Raw genomic sequence first — 17,557 nt, 5'->3', positions numbered from 1 at the left:
CTGTGGGGTTTCTGCTGGGAAAGCTTCTCTGGGATGAACAATGTCGAAACGTTTCACGTGCATCCCAGCTTAAGTGCCGCACTTCCAGCAGCTATTGCTGGCAGAGCCTCGCTGAGCAACGGCGGCTTACGCCTGGCGGGGAGCAGTGGCCGGAGCCAGCTGAGCTGCCGCCGCAGCGCGCGGCACAGCACCAGGGCTGAAGCGTGCAGGTAAGGACACGGGACCGGAGGTGCAGGGGTGTGGGGATGGGGAAAGGAGCTCGGTGGAGGCGGCTGGAGGTCTCGTTTGGGATCGCATGGCACATGAGGCTTCTGCTTTGGGAAGCCAGACTTGGTAAAAGCACCGGGACTGGGCCACCCAGCTGGTGAGGTGAGAAGGCCACTACCTCTCTCCTGTTAGGAAAATCACTGAGAGACCTACACTACAACGTAAAATGTTTTAAGGCATTGCCCCTGTAATTCCTGGTGAGTCCCAGCTTACCTGTGGGTGTGGGTGCCTGGAAACCCAAACCCCGCTCATTCTTCAATGACATTTGCAATAATGCAATAAATGCTTACATATAATAATGACAGGCTTCCAGCTCCTAAGCTACTTTTTTCAAGCCCTCCTCCTCCCATCCCTCTGGCAAATGGCAAAACAGGTGTTTACCTATTTATTTGCCCATTATAGTGGTAGATGCAACCCCTCTGAAACAGTTGCAGAAACTACCTTTGAAAATTGACTATTTATAACTTAGCAAAAACAATTTTACAGATGTGACTTTTTCTTAGTAAAGTCATGCTTTCTAACCACCAAAATTACAGCCCACCCAGATCTGATGATAATTTCAATTTCTTTTTATTGTTGAAAATGATTTACAGTGGAATATCATAAACTGCACTGATGCATTGGCAGGTGCAGAAAGACAAGCTTACACTCACTGATTTAATCCCATGGCATTTTGCATTTCGAATGTGTGAATCACTTTTGAAAGGTAGAATGTCTTCCTTGTAAGAATCTGGCAAACTCTGAAAAGTTCATTTTATCGGGAAATAACTGCTCTCTTGTTTGCTTTCTTCCTGGGAGTGACAGTCAGGTGTCTGCCAAGGGAGTTTTTTTGTCAGATCATAGACTAAGGTTACTGCTTACATTCAATAGCTGTGACTTTGGTGAGTGCCATTCAGAGTGCTACAAAAAAAACTCTGTTACGCTGAAGCTGCCCTAAACTGCACAGCCGATTCAATGGGTCCTTTACATCAGCACCTCCAGGCAAAAATAGAGCATGAAAACATCATAAGATGAGACAAAGCATTAAGTGCAATTATCTTTCATCTGTGGAGACTGGGGATCAGGTTGCAGTTAGTTATTCTTAGTCTGATCTCATCTAAGACCACAGTAGGGCAATTTGGTGTGCCCGACGATCCCGGGGAGTGAGGTACAGACCTGACAGCATCTAATGCCTCTCATTTGTCAGTATTAAGCTCAAACAATTTAAAGACTGAAGTCTTGCACAGGCCTGCAGCTCTGGCCACCTGGATTGTTACAGTTCAATCTCTGAAAATGGTGACAACCTTTTTCTGCAAATTGCTTCCGTTTGATTAGATGGTCATTCCTCTCTCTCGCTATATACTTTTGACTTACCGTCTAGTTTCCAACACAACAGTGTTGTGAAAGGAATGAGACCATTTTATTCAGAAAAATGCCTGCAGGCCATGTTCTTATTTCACAGTAAAAAACTTTTTAAAAGATACTTTTTTATTTCATTTGTTTCTCCTTTCTACCATTTCTTCTTCTATCCTTTCTATCATATCTTTCTCATTCTATCAGGCTCTATAACTTCTTTAACTGGGGTCAGTGACCTAGTTTAGGGCCTCGTCTTTGAACTCTGATCCTTAATCCATCTTAGCCACTGAAAAGGAACTAGTAACACAGCATCACTGTTGGGCGGGCGAGTTTGGAACACGAGTGTCTCCTCACACAAGTATACGCGTGTGCAGGCATGTGTGTGGGTGTGCATGTGTCTGGCCATCAAGAAGGTTCTGTCTGGTTCCCTGTAGGAAGAGATTCAGTCCAACATACCTAGTCACTTACTTAATCCAGCGATTTCATGGCATTATTGCCCAAGTTTTTATTCTAATTTGTTCCAATTCTCTGCTCTGTCTCCCATTAGGGAGGAAAATGGAGGAGAAAACCTAGTGATGGACAATATGGAAAAGGCTGAGTTATTCCATACATTTTTTTTCTTTGTTCTTTTCTTCTTTTTCTTCTCAGTATTCATAGGTAAAGCCTGGTCCCAGGCCTCTGTGTGTACCAGCATGGTTAGGGAAGGAGTTGGGACACCCAGCATTGGGGAAGCAACAGATTAGGGTCTGCTTAGAGAAGCTAGATGTTCAGTAAGTGCTGCACTAGCAGGCTCCGTGGCTCTGAGAGTGCTGCTCTGTTACCTACGAAGCCTTATGGTGGCTGGAGGAGGTCTCTCATGACCTCAGTTCAATGTGAAGGCAAAAAAGGATCTGGTAAACTATATACGAGGCCAGTCAGCCTCACCACAGCCACCAGTGAGATCATGCAGCAAGTCCTCCTGGACTTCATTCCAAGCACATGAAGGACAAAGCAGCAATCAGGAACATTCAGCATGGCTTTACTAAGGGAACATCAGGCTTGGGCCATGTAATTGCCCTTTGTGTTGGGTTTGCGTGGCCAGGTTTTGGTAGCAGGGGGGCTGCAGGTGTGGCTTCTGTGAGAAGCTGCTAGATGCTTTCCCTGTGTCCAACAGAGCCAAGGCCAGCCGGCTCCAAGATGGACCCACCACTGGCCAAGACCACCAGTGATGGTGGTAGCGCCTTTGGGATAACACAGTTAAGGGGAAGAAAACCCCCAAAACCAGAGAATTGCAGCTCGAGAGAGGAGTAAGAACATATGGGAGGAAGAGCTCTGCAGACACCAAGGCCGGTGAAGAAGGAGGAGGAGGAGGTGCTCCAGGCACCGGAGCAGAGATTCCCCTGCAGACCATCCCTTGCAGCCCATGGAGCTCCACACTGGAGCAGATGTCCACCTGCAGCCTGTGGAGGACCCCATGCTGGAGTGGGTGGATGCCCAAAGGAGGCTGTGACCCCATGGGAAGACCACACTGGCGCAGGCTCCTGGCAGGACCTGTGGACCCGTGGAGAGAGGAGCCTACGCTGGAGCAGGTTTGCTGACAGGACTTGTGACCCCATGAGGGACCCAGGCTGGAGGAGCCTGTTCCTGAAGGATGGCATCACATGGGAGGGACCCAGGCTGGAGCAGTTCGTGAAGAACTGCAGCCCATGGGAAGGACTCAGGTTGGAGAAGTTTGTGAAGAACTGTCTCCCGTGGGAGGGACCCCACACTGGAGCAGGGGAAGAGTGTGAGGATTCCTCCCTCTGAGGAGAAGGAGTGGCAGAAACATGTGATGAACTGACTGCAACTGTGGAGGAGAGAGAAAATTGGGAGTGACGTTGAGCCCAGGAAGGAGGGGTGGGGGAAGGTGTGTTAACATCTGGGTTTAGTTCTCATTGCCCTACTCCGATTTGATTGGCAGTACATCCCACTAACTTCCCCAAGGTGAGTCTGTTCTGCTTGTGACGCTAATTGCTGAATCATCTCTCCCTGCCCTTATCTTGACCCACAAGCTTCTTGTTATACTTTCTCTCCCCTGTCCAGCTGAGAAGGGGAGTTATCACTCCCCTTTGGAGCAGCTTTGGTGGGCACCTGATGTTCAACCAGGGCCAACCTACCCCACTTCAGGGTGAAATGACTGGGTATCTGGTCATGTAGAGAAAAGTAGATGTAATGTACTTCAGCTTTAGTAAGGCTTGTCCCTTGTCTCCAAGGGCATTCTCATCTGGAAGTTGTGGAACTCTTGCTGGATAAACAGACTGTTAGGTAGCTTAGAAACTGTCTGAGCTGCCTTCTACAATGGCAACAATTACTGACTTGACTTTTAGACATTGGCTGGTGACAAATGGAGTATTCTGCGGTAAATACTGTGACTAATATTGTCCTATTGTCCTGTCCCACTGACTTCAGCAGCGAGCTGTACAGCAAGGTAGAGCACATCCTCAGTACATTTGGGGACAATACTAAAAAATCAGGGAGTGGCTGACATCATGACAAATGGCAGATCTTCAGTCCTGAAGGACTTCAAACAAACTTGAGGATGGGACCAACAGAAATCTCATGAAGTTGAACAAGGAAAAGTGCAAAGCTCAGCACCAGGTGCAGAATATGCCCCTGTGTCAGCACAGACTGCGCAGCAACTGCCTGAGTAGCAGCTCTGCTGAAAACATCCGGCCATTGCAGTGGATGCCACGGTCACTATGAGTAAGCATGCAAATAAAGAAAACCTCATAATGGGCTATGTCAAGAGTGTAACCCCCCTTTAGTCAGGGGTGACGAGGACATACATGTAATATGGTGAACAGTTTGGGGAAGCCCACTTCAAGGGTGGGGAGCAGAGAGACTGAAATGGGTGGGGTGGAGGCCTATACTGCAATGATCAGGCGTTTGAGGGCACACAGTGTATGAGGGGTGACTGGTAGAGTTGCACTTGCTTAGTCTGGCAAAAGAGAAGACAATATGACAGCAGCTTCAACTGCTGAGGAGCAAGCACTAAACAGGTCACCCAGAAAGACTGTGGAATCGCCATCCTCAGAGGGTTTTTAAAGCTTGTCTGGACAAATCCATACCTGGTCTGGTATTGATGATTACTTGGCTTTGAGTAAGACACTGAATTACAGTCCTTCAGAGGTCCCATCCCGCTGACACTTCTGTGTTTAGCCCAAGGGACAGTATCTTTTCCAAGTAAGCATGATACTACTTGGAAAAAGAACAGGCTCGTACTGATGTGGTCACCTGTCTTTATTGCACTGCTGCTGCTGCTGCATCATAGGACATGTTTTTTCCTTCCTCCATATTTCCCCAAAAGACTATTACATAATTCCTACTCAAACCAGCTTCCTGATAGGCTGTTAAGCAACCTGGTTTTTGGTCTTTCTGAGAGCAGTGGTCTGGGGACTAGACTTCCTCCTTGCTATTCTGCTTTTCCTCTCCTTTTACACTGAAAGATTGATTGCTCATGCATTATTTTAGTTTCAGATTCCATTAAAAATGAGTAACACTGCAGGACTTCTTTTCCTCGTAACTTATCCAGAAAGAATTGGCAAATAGTTAGGGAATTGTTGGTTAATGTGTTGTAAAAATGAAAGATAGTGGAGACTCCAAAACACTGCGGGAATTATACAACAAACATTCCCTTTGAGACTTCTGCTTCTGTCATGTACAGAGTGCCCAACCCTCTTCAATCTTATCTGTTGATATCTGAAAAGCTGCTTGCAGGTGGTTGCTGTTCACTCACAGCTTGCACCTCGTGCTCTGCTCCGCTTTCTGTCTCGCAGAGCCACTTCACTTGGGCTGGCTGGCTTAAAGGTCCTTCTGATCTTCCATTGAAAGAGTAACTTGGAGTAGATACCACTTAGGTGATATGATGAATGAGAGTTGTTGTATACACAAAAGTATACCAGATGCAGTCCTGTTTAATTATATTTAATGGCTTTACTAGATTTAATACATAATTAAAATAAATTCCAAGGGTAGTGATTACTTTAAAACATAGCAATACATTTTTTCCAGAGGGCTGGGTTAAAATATAATGGTGAAGGGTCTGGTATTAGAGGCAAATATCATTTTTCTCTTCCGGCTTCCGGCAGAGATGGAAGCAGTTTTGTTTTATTACCACTTTGTTCTAGGCTTAGGGTGGTGATGGAGGCTCGTGTCACTGCAGTCACATCTTCCTTAAAATCTCTGGAAAATGCTGCAGACTCTCTCTCCGGTTTGATTTTGAAGGAAGGTGTTCTCCTGTCAACAACAGGCATCACCAGAAAATTAGGTACAATCTAGAGGAGTTTAAGTCGCTCTGTATATGTGAGAACTTGTTAGGAATCTAGCTCAGCAGCAAAAATCTACCAGGCAGAGGGACTAGGATTTCACATCATAGCCTGTAGGATTTTTTGCAGACTCCAAATGCAACAGAAATTGGTATACACTACAGGCCAAATTTCTGAATTTGGCTGTGTCTGTGTTTTCTATGCCCGTGTTTGGATTCTCAAAACACCCTTTGAGGAAAGTATTCAAACAGTGCAGCTTTAGACAACTGGTTTGGCTCCTTAAATTAAGAGGCTGGGTTCCTTTCAGACCCTGCTGGAGAGAATGTTCAGAGGAAAATCCAAGGCACCTATTGCAGACTCCTGCTCCAACTCCCTCATCTGTTGGAACAAGTGTCTCTCCGTTGAGCATATAGGTAACCCAGTCTTCAGATCAGATACTTTATTTCAATAACTTTGATGCCTGCAATAGGTGATACAAGAATTCCTCCAGGTATCCCAATTTTGAGTCATCAACCGCAGACAGGATACAGCTGAATATAGTGAGGCCCATTTTTAAAAACTGGCTGTGGCACATCATAAATGACACAAATTACTTAAGATAGGGTCATACTCAAAAATAATGTATTTTACTGGGTTAGTGACAGAGGAGTGGGACTTCTTGACATCATGGCTATCTCCTTTTGTAGGTGACTGCTACCTAAACACAAACAGCATTGGCATCTGTTCAACCTTGCGGCACAGAGCCCCTACCTCAGGAGTGAGATTTTGCTGGTTAGTCTTTCAGCAGAGTCTCTGTCTGGAAAGTCCCACAGTCTTGTCTGGGAGGTCTCTGTGTTTGGGGTGAAAGGCTGCACCATCACTGTGGAATGTGATCTGTTACTGTGTCCTGCGGAGTGAGAGAACACAAATGAAAACCTTCTGAAGTAGTATGAGAGGCAGAGTTTGCCATTTCTGGGTCCGTAACAATTTTCTCTGACCATCATTGTTATAATTGTGCTTTGGCTCCCTTTCCACCTAGTGAGGTGTCCAGAAAGAGATCTAGATTCAGAAGAAAAGCTGTTGATCAAGATCTGAAGCAACTCCTTCATATAACGATGAATACGGCCCTTGGGCAAGGCCTCTCCCTAGGAATAACCTGATGCCAGCCGCAGTACAACTGAAAGGCTGCTTTGCAAGTTACCCTGGGCGTTCTCCTGACAGGTCATTACATCACAAGGTGGCAGATGACTTGTGTACTGTCTAACAGAGGCAAAAAGGACAGCTCAAAATGCCCCAGACTAAGGACACCTTCTCATTCTCTTCTCTTTCTCTCACCATCACTTGCTAAAAACACAGTTCATTCTTGAAGGAAGTGAGAACGTACCTATATTGTTCTGTAGTGATTGCAGCCAGTCCTCCATCAGTGTCTGAGAAGGTGCTGCGAAGAAATACTCTGCCCCGTCTCTCAGCCTGTAAATAAGGACAGGAGAAGGTGAATTCTAGTTAGTCTTATCTTACACCTTCTGTCCTTATGAGTGGGGCAAGCACTGTAAGACATTTCAGTTATGCCTCTTAACAACATACAGTCTTAGGTGGCTGTAGGCAAATACAACCGTACAGGTAGCTGTGTAGGTTTTTATTAGTGCACTTCTCCATAAGACTTACTGCAACATGAAGGCGTTCTCTTTCCTGATGTAATTTACCAGCCTCTCACATTTGGCACCAGGAATGCTGAGGGACAGGAGTGTGGATATGTTCTAAAGGAAGATGAGATTAAAACAAAGTGTCTTCTATGTCTTTTCTGCTAGGATTCAATTCCATACCAATCTGCAGGCTGACTACACACCCATACTATCTTTTTCTGCTTCTAACTTTGTGACTAGGATCACTGAATAGGAAGAACCACAGAGGAACAATGGACTATTGCATCGTACCTTGAAGGCAATTCTTTAATAAGATACTTTTTTTAAGGAATATGTTTGAAAATTTCCAAAAGCTTATTATTCTGTCATATAGTTCGTATCAGTCGAACAGTTGTTGAGTTTTCACTCAGCTGACATTTGAAAGAGAAATGATTACCCAACCCCCAAACCAAAGTGAATATAACTCTATTTTCTTTTAAATGTATTTTTACATAGGTAAGCACAGAGATTACTAGAATGATTCAAAACCCAAATTACCTCAGATGCTTCTTTTTCATCATTATAGAAATCAAGCTTTAATCCATCAAGTTTTACGTAGAAGGATTTCCAAGACCTTGAGCCTGGCTACATGAACAGAAATGGTAATAAAATCCAATTATTAGTTTTATATTTTATTGGAGTAGTGAAATCTTTCATGTGCAGTTTCCACAGTAAGACAGGAGCTGCCCAGATTATGATCACAGAAGCTCTCTCAGTCATGACTATCTCCTAGAAAAACAGAACCTGCTATAGTTTCTGGTGTGGGTGATTCAGGAAGGGTCTCTCTGTGAGTCAGGACTGAATAAATGACATAACTTGGTGCAAGCAACTCCACATTGTGTTGTGGTCACGACATCCCTTAGAGAAGGTGGGTAATCAAAGTTATGTCTCTTATTGGCCATGAAAAGCTCCACTTTTTTCCCAGATGCAATGCTGGGCACAGTCTAGTTTTGTTAAGTGCGTGCTTTCAACCTAATGTGGCAGCTGAATTCTGCTTAATTTCCCAAACTAACCCCAGTGGAATGGTACTGAACACTGTGCAAAAGTAGCTGCTATTTCCTACCCCAACTATGTACCACTGAAGGGTTAGCCTAGTGCCATGAGACCCTTCTGGATGAAGGACCCGATTATTTGCGTATATTCTTATTTTGTTATGCCAGTGAATCAAGTTGACAATTTGGTCATTCAGGAAAAGGAAGGAAAAAGTCCTGAGGAAGTTAAGTCATAGATTTTCTTGTTTGGTAATATGGAATTTCAGTATCACAGCAGACTAAATTCAGCATATCCAGAAGAGAGAAAAAACTAAATTTCTCTTCCAGAAGATAGAGTCCGTACCAGATTCAATTTTTTAAAGATATCTTTCAAGTTAACAGTTTCAGTGGAAATATTCTATGGGACAAACAATCCAAGACAACTTGTTTACATTCAATACCTCAACAAACATTCAGATGCCTACAGATGGTGGTGAATATTAGAAAATTTCCTGCCCTGTTATGATCATTAGCCTACTGACCTGAAGTGATATGCTTTCCCAGGATGAGAATTTAGATTTCAGTTCCATTCAGCCCTGGATTAAACAAACTGTTTCTTCAAAGATAAGCTGAAAACTTAATTCCCTTCTAGCACAGTTAGAAATTATAAGCATTGGGAGCATGTGAGGGCTTCCTCTGTCAACAAACCATTACATGCTGATACAGGGTCTTGAAGCTTGTGTTTCAATTTTTTTTTTAAATATTGATTTCCCCCCCTTCCCCCCGATTGAGTTGATATATTGAAACCTGTATTTATAATTAGGGGAACATAATTAACATGTTCATACAGCCTAGGCTCTGATTCATAAATCCTTTAAATGTAGACAGACCCTGTTCTGCATGATTCCCATGACAGGCAAAAATTCCATTGTCTTTCTCTTAAGGACCTGATCAGGTACTGCCACAGTCAGTGGACACTTCCTCATGCATTTCAGTGGTAACTGAATTAAACCCACAGTCCTGAGCTCCTCTTCAGCAAGACTTTATCCTGAAGAAGTCAGACCAGATCTGGACTATAACTCAAGGAAAGATGAATTAACCCAGAGTGATGGCATTTGTTTCTACCTGTTGTCTTCCTGGAAGGAGCTGGTCTCTCTTTTCTAGGGATCCCTCCATGTGCTGGAGACTTGCAGAAACCTGAGACACATAAGAGCATTGCTGTTTAACTTTAAAATGGCTCTTAAACATATGTTATAATTTCTGAAAGTCTTTCTAGATAAATTCCACACGGAGAAACTGATCTCTACTGCCTCTAGCCTTTACATTCACAGCACAGCTAGAAATCCTCTCTAGGTTGCAGTCACATCTCTGATATACTACCTAAAAGAAGAGAATTCATGTCCTTCTGGAACAATTTGCTCATAGAATTTGCTCTATCATAGTGTATTAATTAATTCATATTAATTTTATATTATTAAATACAATTTATAACTTAAATTGCTAAAGTTATTCATACCATCCCTGCAATAATACTGAGTTACACTAATGTATAGTGTTGTACTAGTACACTTGAGTATGTGACAAACACATTCCTCTCAAAGTGCAAGAGGGGAAGGGAACAATTTTTACCTGTCCATGAGTTAACAGTGCATTTCCTGCCAAGGTGAGCAAACAGGAGTTGCTGGTTCTAGTCTTGCACCAGGTCAGCTCTTTGGCAAGGGTGCCACTAAGTCCTGCCTCCCGCTGACTTCTAACCTCAGTGAACACTAAGCACCACCACCTCACATAGAGGGTATGGGTAAACCAGCAGTCTTGCCTCTTTGTGAGACAGCATCTCCTGGCCCTTAAGTGCTCTCCTGAGTATTCAGCAACACGAATAACCTCTAGTTTGGGAAATTAAAACAGAAACCAATACAGTTGTCAAGACCTAGGCTATAAAGCTGAGCAAATTAAAAATGCTTTTAAGCTATACCTGGCTGCTTAAGTCAACTATCTTTTTGGAAAGTAACAACTGCAAAGGCACATAAAATGCCTCTTGCTGTTCGGATCCATGAGTGTATCCACTGAAATGCCCAGTGTATGGTGCTCTTTATGACTTTCATACAGAACTTCCTATATTTCCTTACTTTAACTAGCAGAGGACAGCAGTTTTGTGAGGAGAGAGAATGGGAACTGAGAACCCCTGGGACTTACCGAAGATGTATTCTCTAATCTCTCCCAAGAGGAGTTAGATAGCAGTAAGTTTGGTGATTTATCTAGTGACCTTTGGCCAGGCTTGGGTGCAGTTGCCATTAGTTTTGTCTGCAGGTTGGAGAAAGAGGAGCCTCTAGCGCTTTTTTCCTGAGGTGATAAAAGGCCTGTGGCATATGATTCTGACAAACTGCTGCTGCGTTGCTGGCTTATGGGAGCAGGATATAAAGGAGAGCTTAAAGAACTGTGACTTTCCAAAGATGTAGATTGTGGGCCCACCATCTTTGGTGTACGTGGTGTGGTAATCTCACTGAGCTGCCTCTCAACTTTCATTTCTGTTTTGTTGCTGCTCAGCACTTCTGGGATTGCCCCAGCAATGAATTGTTGGGATGGTGATGGAAACTTTTCAACAGGGGAGAAAACAGTTTCAAGTGGGACCCTCCAGGACAGGCTGGGTAAGGGCACAGATGGCAGTGGTGTCGTACTCTTTATCTCTGTCACTTTTGGCGGTGTATTCCTTTTGTCAGATGTTTTTCTTTTCAGAGAGGGAACCCGTAAAACTTTGCCTTTATCTTTCTGCTCACTGTCTTCTGTGTCCACTTGTTTCAGAAGATTCATCTCCCTCTGTAGGACACAAGTATTACATTTTGAAAAATTACCTTAATTACATTCATGGGTACTTACCTAAGATTTTTTTTATTTTAAGCAGGAATAGTTTTTCAAATATACTCTCCTGGCATTGAATTTTAAGGCCTGTACCTCCATTGGCATTCTTAGAGTTAGAACTGAACTCAACTGCTATGCAGAGAGCATTTTGTTTCCAAGCAGATGAATACTGATGGCAGTTAATCTCAAATGCAGTGAATCCTGCCCTTGCTAAGTTATTTAGAGGCTGAGTCTTTCATAAGCTCTAGAGAAACTATGCTTCTCTTTGGTGGCACTGCTTCTTTCTGTTTGCTGTAGGAACAGTGAGTATCCAGGGGTGTTCTCATAGAAAATTTTAGAGTGCAGGGCCTTTGTCCCTTCATGTAGCCAATTTGCAAATCACTGAACAAAAGGCAGACTCAGTTAAACTACTTTTTAGCCTAATGCCAAACACAAAAGCTATGTTTTGCTGGTTATTTCAGGAAAATAATTTAAAAAAAACCCATTGAAACAGCATCTGGTAGGCTGACCGAATGTTTTTGGTACTTAATACAATCCACTGATTATGTAGAAGTGTAGAAGTCTGATGCCAGAAGAACAAAGGCCTATGTCTGCCTTGGTCTCCCTTTATGTTCAGCCCTTTGCTATCCTCTGTTGGACTCTTTTGATCCACATAAAGGTCTTGTTCTCAGCTGCTTTATCTGCAATATCTCAGCTTTGGTCACTCATTTACTCCATCTCAGCACGGGAATTCATTCTTACATGGAGTGACTGAGCCCCAAGCATTCAAGGAACCACATCATCCTGTCTTATACACGGCTCATCAACTTTCTACTTCTCACCTTAGTTTTCCTGCTGAGCTGAGCAAATTTCTCCTCCTGAGCTGCAAGCATCTTCTCAAAATCATGGTGTTTCTTCAGTAATTCCTCTACTTCAGACACTGAATCCTGAAAGGAAAAATTATCAGATACAGAAGTCCAAAATCAAATCCATCAGAAGAAATTATGCCTAGGTTTTTCAGATTTACCCATTTTATTTAGTCAAATGATGATTCTGAAATTTTTCTAATTGAATGTCTAAACCCTTGGTAGTCTGAGTTCAAATAACAACCTTTTTTTGCAAAGCCATGTGATACCGTGGCTTCCAACCATAACTGTTTACATACAGATCAAGTACTTGGATTCCAGCTTGTGCTAGATGCAGATTTTATTCCTGCCCTACAACACATGCATGTTAAACCTCTGTCTTGTTCTCTGTTTAGTTTTCGATACCTGAGTTCATGACATTGATTTCCATCTTACAAACCATCAGAAGATAGTCAACAATGAGAAGAAACTCCAAAACTATGGATGCTGGTGTTTAAATAGGAATTTACAAGCAAGCTATCAAGCCATCTGTGCAAATCATGCTACTGCCCAATACAAGGTGGGGAAAAACACTTTTTCCTTTCAAAATAGACTTTCAGCATGACAGGGAAGGTTGAACCCTCTGCAAGTTATCTTATTATGTGAAAAAATGGTCTGGAATTCTCCCCAGTTTTCTACCACTCCCTGGAAGCCACCACCTCCTGGAGCCCATCACCATGTAAAAGGCAGCAGCCATCCTGGGCTCACTTCTGTAAGAGGAAAGAACTCCTGCCCTTTGTAATCTCAAGGGTGCATTACTGTTTAGATTGTGATTAACTTCAGGCCCGAGCTCATACGTGCCCCAAGCAGTCTTTATATGCTAAGAAGCATTTCAATAGTGTTGCACTGTTGTTACTCACCCCATAGCTAGGATCTGAAAGAAAACTCTCCTTGGCAGCCAGCCATGCTTCTGCTTGTTCTAGCTCTCTGCGGAGCAATTGAATCTCCCAGTTTTCTTCATATAACTCTTTCCTCATGTCCCAGCTCTCCTTTACCTTTTTCATCAGCTCTGACAGCTCTAACAATTTTTCTTCAATCTAGAAAAATAACATTTGCAATGCCAGGAGGTGAAAAATCCAATCAGACTTTCATGTGACAGCCCACTAGCATGTAATCTGCCCTCATGATCCAGAAGATGACCTCTAGATAACTTTGTGGTGTTAACATAAGTTAGAAAGGATGTCTGACTCCTCATTTTTCTTACCTCAATTCATTTAACCAGTATGTTGTATAGCTATATATTATAATTGAATGCATATTTCACATACTGTATGACCAATATTCTGCTACATGCTTTCCCATAATGAAACTTTATACCCAGGAAATTTGTATTACAGAACTAGTGAGAACGAGAAGATTCAACAAATACATCCATTTATGGCAAGGCAACAATGGAGAGCCTTAAACTGGGGAAAGTTCTGGAATCCTTTCTACAACAGAAGTAATGTAATCTTGCATAAATTCTGAAGGTGTTTTTGATGGTGTGATCCCTGGATCTACTGACAGTATCAAGACAAGTTTGGGACCACTACAAAGGTCAAAGTCTCAAGGTACATAGATAATAGGATCACAGAAGTGTTAACATTCTTGCCCCTTCAGCTCTATAACCTTTCTAAAGAACTACATATCTTCTGGTGTACTCAGGGACGTCACTCCCTCCTATAGTTGATTGAATTGTGATACGTTTTATCCTAGGTCTTGTGTAGTTAAATGCTAAAATCTCATTTATGTCGTAATACCTCTCTACCCCCCATATAGCCATAATCAATCCAGTGACTATTCTTTTACGGTCAGCTTCAAAATCAGTTTTTAGAGGAGTAAGAACTTTAAAAGTTGTTTTCTTTTTCTACATGTTACACGAATTCTGCAGCTTTTAATAGGAGAGAACCTGATTGTCCTGTTTAGTTCTTCTGTTTTGAAAGAGAGACTAAGCCGCAACTCCTGCCTATTTAATGCCGCCTTTGTTTACTCTTGTTTGTTAAATATTTAACTCATCAACACACCTCCACAGACATGAAATGTCCATTCTTCATCAGGTCAGCTCCTGCCCGCTGCATTTCTTCATATTTTAGCCATTGCTTCTCTATCTCACGTTTGTATTCCTCATGGCGCTTGATAAGCAGTTCAGCTCCCAGGACATCATGTGCCAGTTCCTCAGATATCACTAGTGCATGCATCTCGTTGGCCCAGGCCCTACAGAGTACAGTCAAAAGGGTAAAAAGGGAAGGAATCTGCATCTGTTGGATAATCAGGAATGCACACATCCTTGGCTGCGGACACATGCATACAGATTTTTATTTGCTCATGAAGGATATGAATATACAAATACATTGATGAAGGTTCACTCACGCATGTATGGATTTTTATAACCTGATATAATATTCCCAGTGCTGTTTCAACACATAGCCTTCTGAAGCATTGTGCATTCAGATCTTCAGAAAGAACTGTAACTGCAAATGCCTAGGCTGTACACATTTGCAGTACTTTTATACATGGGAGAGGGACACAGAGACTTTCAGATGTCCGTCTAACCTTATCACCATGCATGAAAGTACTTTATATGCATACAGAGCACTCATGCAAAGAAGCATATTGATAGATACTCTTTAAGGAAAATTTTCTACTCCATGAGCCTCAACTGACAAACCAGTGCATCTTGATTTACCTGAGCTCAGGATCTATCCCTTAGCATAGTAAATGTCCAATAGTCAGTGGTAACCGCTTCACTGTCTTTGTATTTCTACTCCTGTCATGGCTTAACTCTTTCATTAACTACACTGAATTAAAAATGTCCATATTTCTTCTGTGAGAAATCCTGTTTAAGAAACACAATTTCCATCAAAAATGTATCAATTTTAATGAAAATGACATTAAAATGCTAAAATATAATATTTTAATCTTGGTCTGCCACTTTGAGTTACCTCAATTTTTACACTAGATCTCTGCTGTTAGATACTTTGGCATGATTGATTTAAACAAGATGAAATGTTTACCTCAACATATCTTTTTTTAAAAAGTATGTTATGTAGATACTTTAAACATTCAACATTTGTTCTAATTCAGATTTAAAAAGAAAAAAAAAAAAAAAAAGGAATTTCCCAGCAATTGAATTCTTGCAAAAAACTGACCCTTAATAAGAACGGACAGAAAAATGTATGCATATGGGCCATGGCATTAAATACATGCGTGCAAAACACTTTTGGTACTTAAGCAAGTGCCAGCCTATTCTAAAAGATTGTTTTTAATGTAGTTGCTTTGACTCTGAGAAAAATGGGCACTGGTGTACAAATTACTTGACTATCTAGCAGAGACTCCCTCGTCTTCCTACAGAATCAACAATATTTTCAGTTGGAATTGTGAGACTGCCAAATCTATCCAGAGTGACTGAATTCTCCAAGACTGGAATTCTCCAAGTCTAGGAAACAGTCTAAAAATGTGGGTTTGTCATGCATACTGTGCTGAAGTGGAGTGGCATGATCACCTCTGATGTGTGGTAAATTCCGTGAAGCGCTGCTGAGAAGATGAAATGTATGATTACATTGGTTAAATAATGAGTGGTCAAACATTGGAATAGGCTGTCCAGGGAGGTGGTGGAGTCACCATCACTGGAAGTATTCAAAAAACATGTGGACATAGCACTTAAGGACACGGTTTAGTGGGCATGGTGGTGTTGCGTTGATGGTTGGACTTGATGATCTTAGACGTCTTTTCCAACCTTAATGATTCTGTGATTCTGTGATTATTCAGAGAGATTTGCAAGCAAGCTGCAGAGTACCTGGGACACAAGTCAAATAACTGACAGGTATAATTTAGAAAATCCTGTATGGGAAAGACAAGAAATAAGGCCCACTGCCAAACTTAAGGGCCAACACATACATCAGCTCCCTGCAGTCATTGAAGTAGAGCTGGACCTGTTCTGCCTGGCTCAGTCTTGCCTTCCTCTCCAGAAACTTCTTATCCAGGTTTTCCCAGGACTTATCCACATCTGTGAGTCTATCCATGATGTTTTCCTTCACTTGAGGGTACGTGCGACTAAGGTGCCAAGCCTCTCCCCGGATCCGTTCCAGCTCTTTCATGATGGCTCCTAGATCTCTCTGGAACCGAAACAGAATGGATTGTAAGACCAAGTCATTACTTACATCTGTCAAAAGCAGATTTTAAAGATGGTGCATATCTTTTCTAGCCACTGCCTGCACAGAGGCTGGAAATACAACTCTGTTAAGACTTTTCCTCTCAGTTTCCTCCTAATGCCTTTTAAAATTAATCCTCAAACATCAAAGAAGCTTCTTTAGATGTGACACTAAGTTGATAAGTGTGGAGCTGAAGTCTCTTGTAGTTCAGATGACACCTTTGCAATTATAATAACAATTTGGAATAGATTTTAGAAGAGAAGCTCATCCTTAGAAGCAAAAGCATTAATAATATCACAATGTTAAAAACAGGAGGAAAAGGCCCCCTTCTGTGAGGCACAAAGAATATTTCAGGGTGCAATAAATTTACCTTTTCTTGGCCTGCAAACAAGGCACTTGAGAGGATTGCAAATCAGTCTCCTCTTTTTGCCATTTATGCTTTTCTGCCACTGCTTCATGACAGATCCCCTTACCTCTACTCCCTCAAGCTGGCTGAGAAGTGTCTGTACACCTGGAAGATCATATCCATAATCTTCTATATCCACCACTGCCTCTTTCTCCTGCATCCAGCTCTTTACTTCATCCACATCGTGATCATACTGGTGAACTTGCTGAGCTGCTCTTAGATTCTGGAATAAAGAAACAATTTAATAATGATACTATATATCATGTCTGCGGCACAAAAAAGGGCAACCCTAATATGTCCTAGTGCAATACAGGCTGAACCAGAGTGGGACTGAAACACCTTCCTAATTGAGTCATCTGAAAGTGAGGTGTTCGAGCTAACCTAATTTCCCCAAGTCCTCTTTGTCAATGGAAAGAAACAGATGTCTCCAAAGAGCAATTTATCCCTACATAAGATGAATGATCAAGATGGAGAGCATGAATTACCCTCTAAAGGTAAACTCTCTCAACCACAGAAACTTGGTTGGAATAGAGGCCGACGTGGCAAACACAGAAAATAAGAGGAGTTAAGTGAATTAGGTTTTCTGAAATGAGAGGATTAAATAATGTTCTAATATTATTTTAGATTCAAACAATATATTAACAATTGTCATTCATTTACTGCTGCTAACAGACAATAATGAGCTTGAGCTACTTCATAAGCAAAAAGTGTATGTAAATGTAGTGAAAAAAAGAGTTGAGGACATCTGACATTTTATGTTCTCC

General features: G+C 42.1%; 1 protein-coding gene across 1 annotated transcript in view; it reads right to left on the bottom strand.

The window, feature by feature from the left end:
* Window positions 1–5,681: 5,681 nt before the first annotated feature.
* Window positions 5,682–17,557, bottom strand: part of SPTBN5 (spectrin beta, non-erythrocytic 5) — a gene marked incomplete at its 3' end in the record, with an annotated part of 99,051 nt that continues 87,175 nt past the window's right edge. The window contains exons 56-67 of the mRNA XM_082000514.1: window positions 16,861–17,016; window positions 16,134–16,351; window positions 14,261–14,450; window positions 13,118–13,294; window positions 12,195–12,299; window positions 10,711–11,331; window positions 9,643–9,714; window positions 8,045–8,131; window positions 7,530–7,621; window positions 7,249–7,334; window positions 6,636–6,771; window positions 5,682–5,856 (exon numbers count right to left, since the gene is read on the bottom strand). Coding sequence (XP_081856640.1) covers window positions 5,682–5,856; window positions 6,636–6,771; window positions 7,249–7,334; window positions 7,530–7,621; window positions 8,045–8,131; window positions 9,643–9,714; window positions 10,711–11,331; window positions 12,195–12,299; window positions 13,118–13,294; window positions 14,261–14,450; window positions 16,134–16,351; window positions 16,861–17,016 — 2,115 coding nt within the window. The remainder of the gene's footprint in view (window positions 5,857–6,635; window positions 6,772–7,248; window positions 7,335–7,529; window positions 7,622–8,044; window positions 8,132–9,642; window positions 9,715–10,710; window positions 11,332–12,194; window positions 12,300–13,117; window positions 13,295–14,260; window positions 14,451–16,133; window positions 16,352–16,860; window positions 17,017–17,557) is intronic.

Source organism: Phaethon aethereus (assembly GCF_964289735.1).
Source record: "Phaethon aethereus genome assembly, chromosome: 5".
NCBI classification, from domain to species: domain Eukaryota; kingdom Metazoa; phylum Chordata; class Aves; order Phaethontiformes; family Phaethontidae; genus Phaethon; species Phaethon aethereus.
This window is presented reverse-complemented; position numbering and strand designations above follow the sequence as displayed.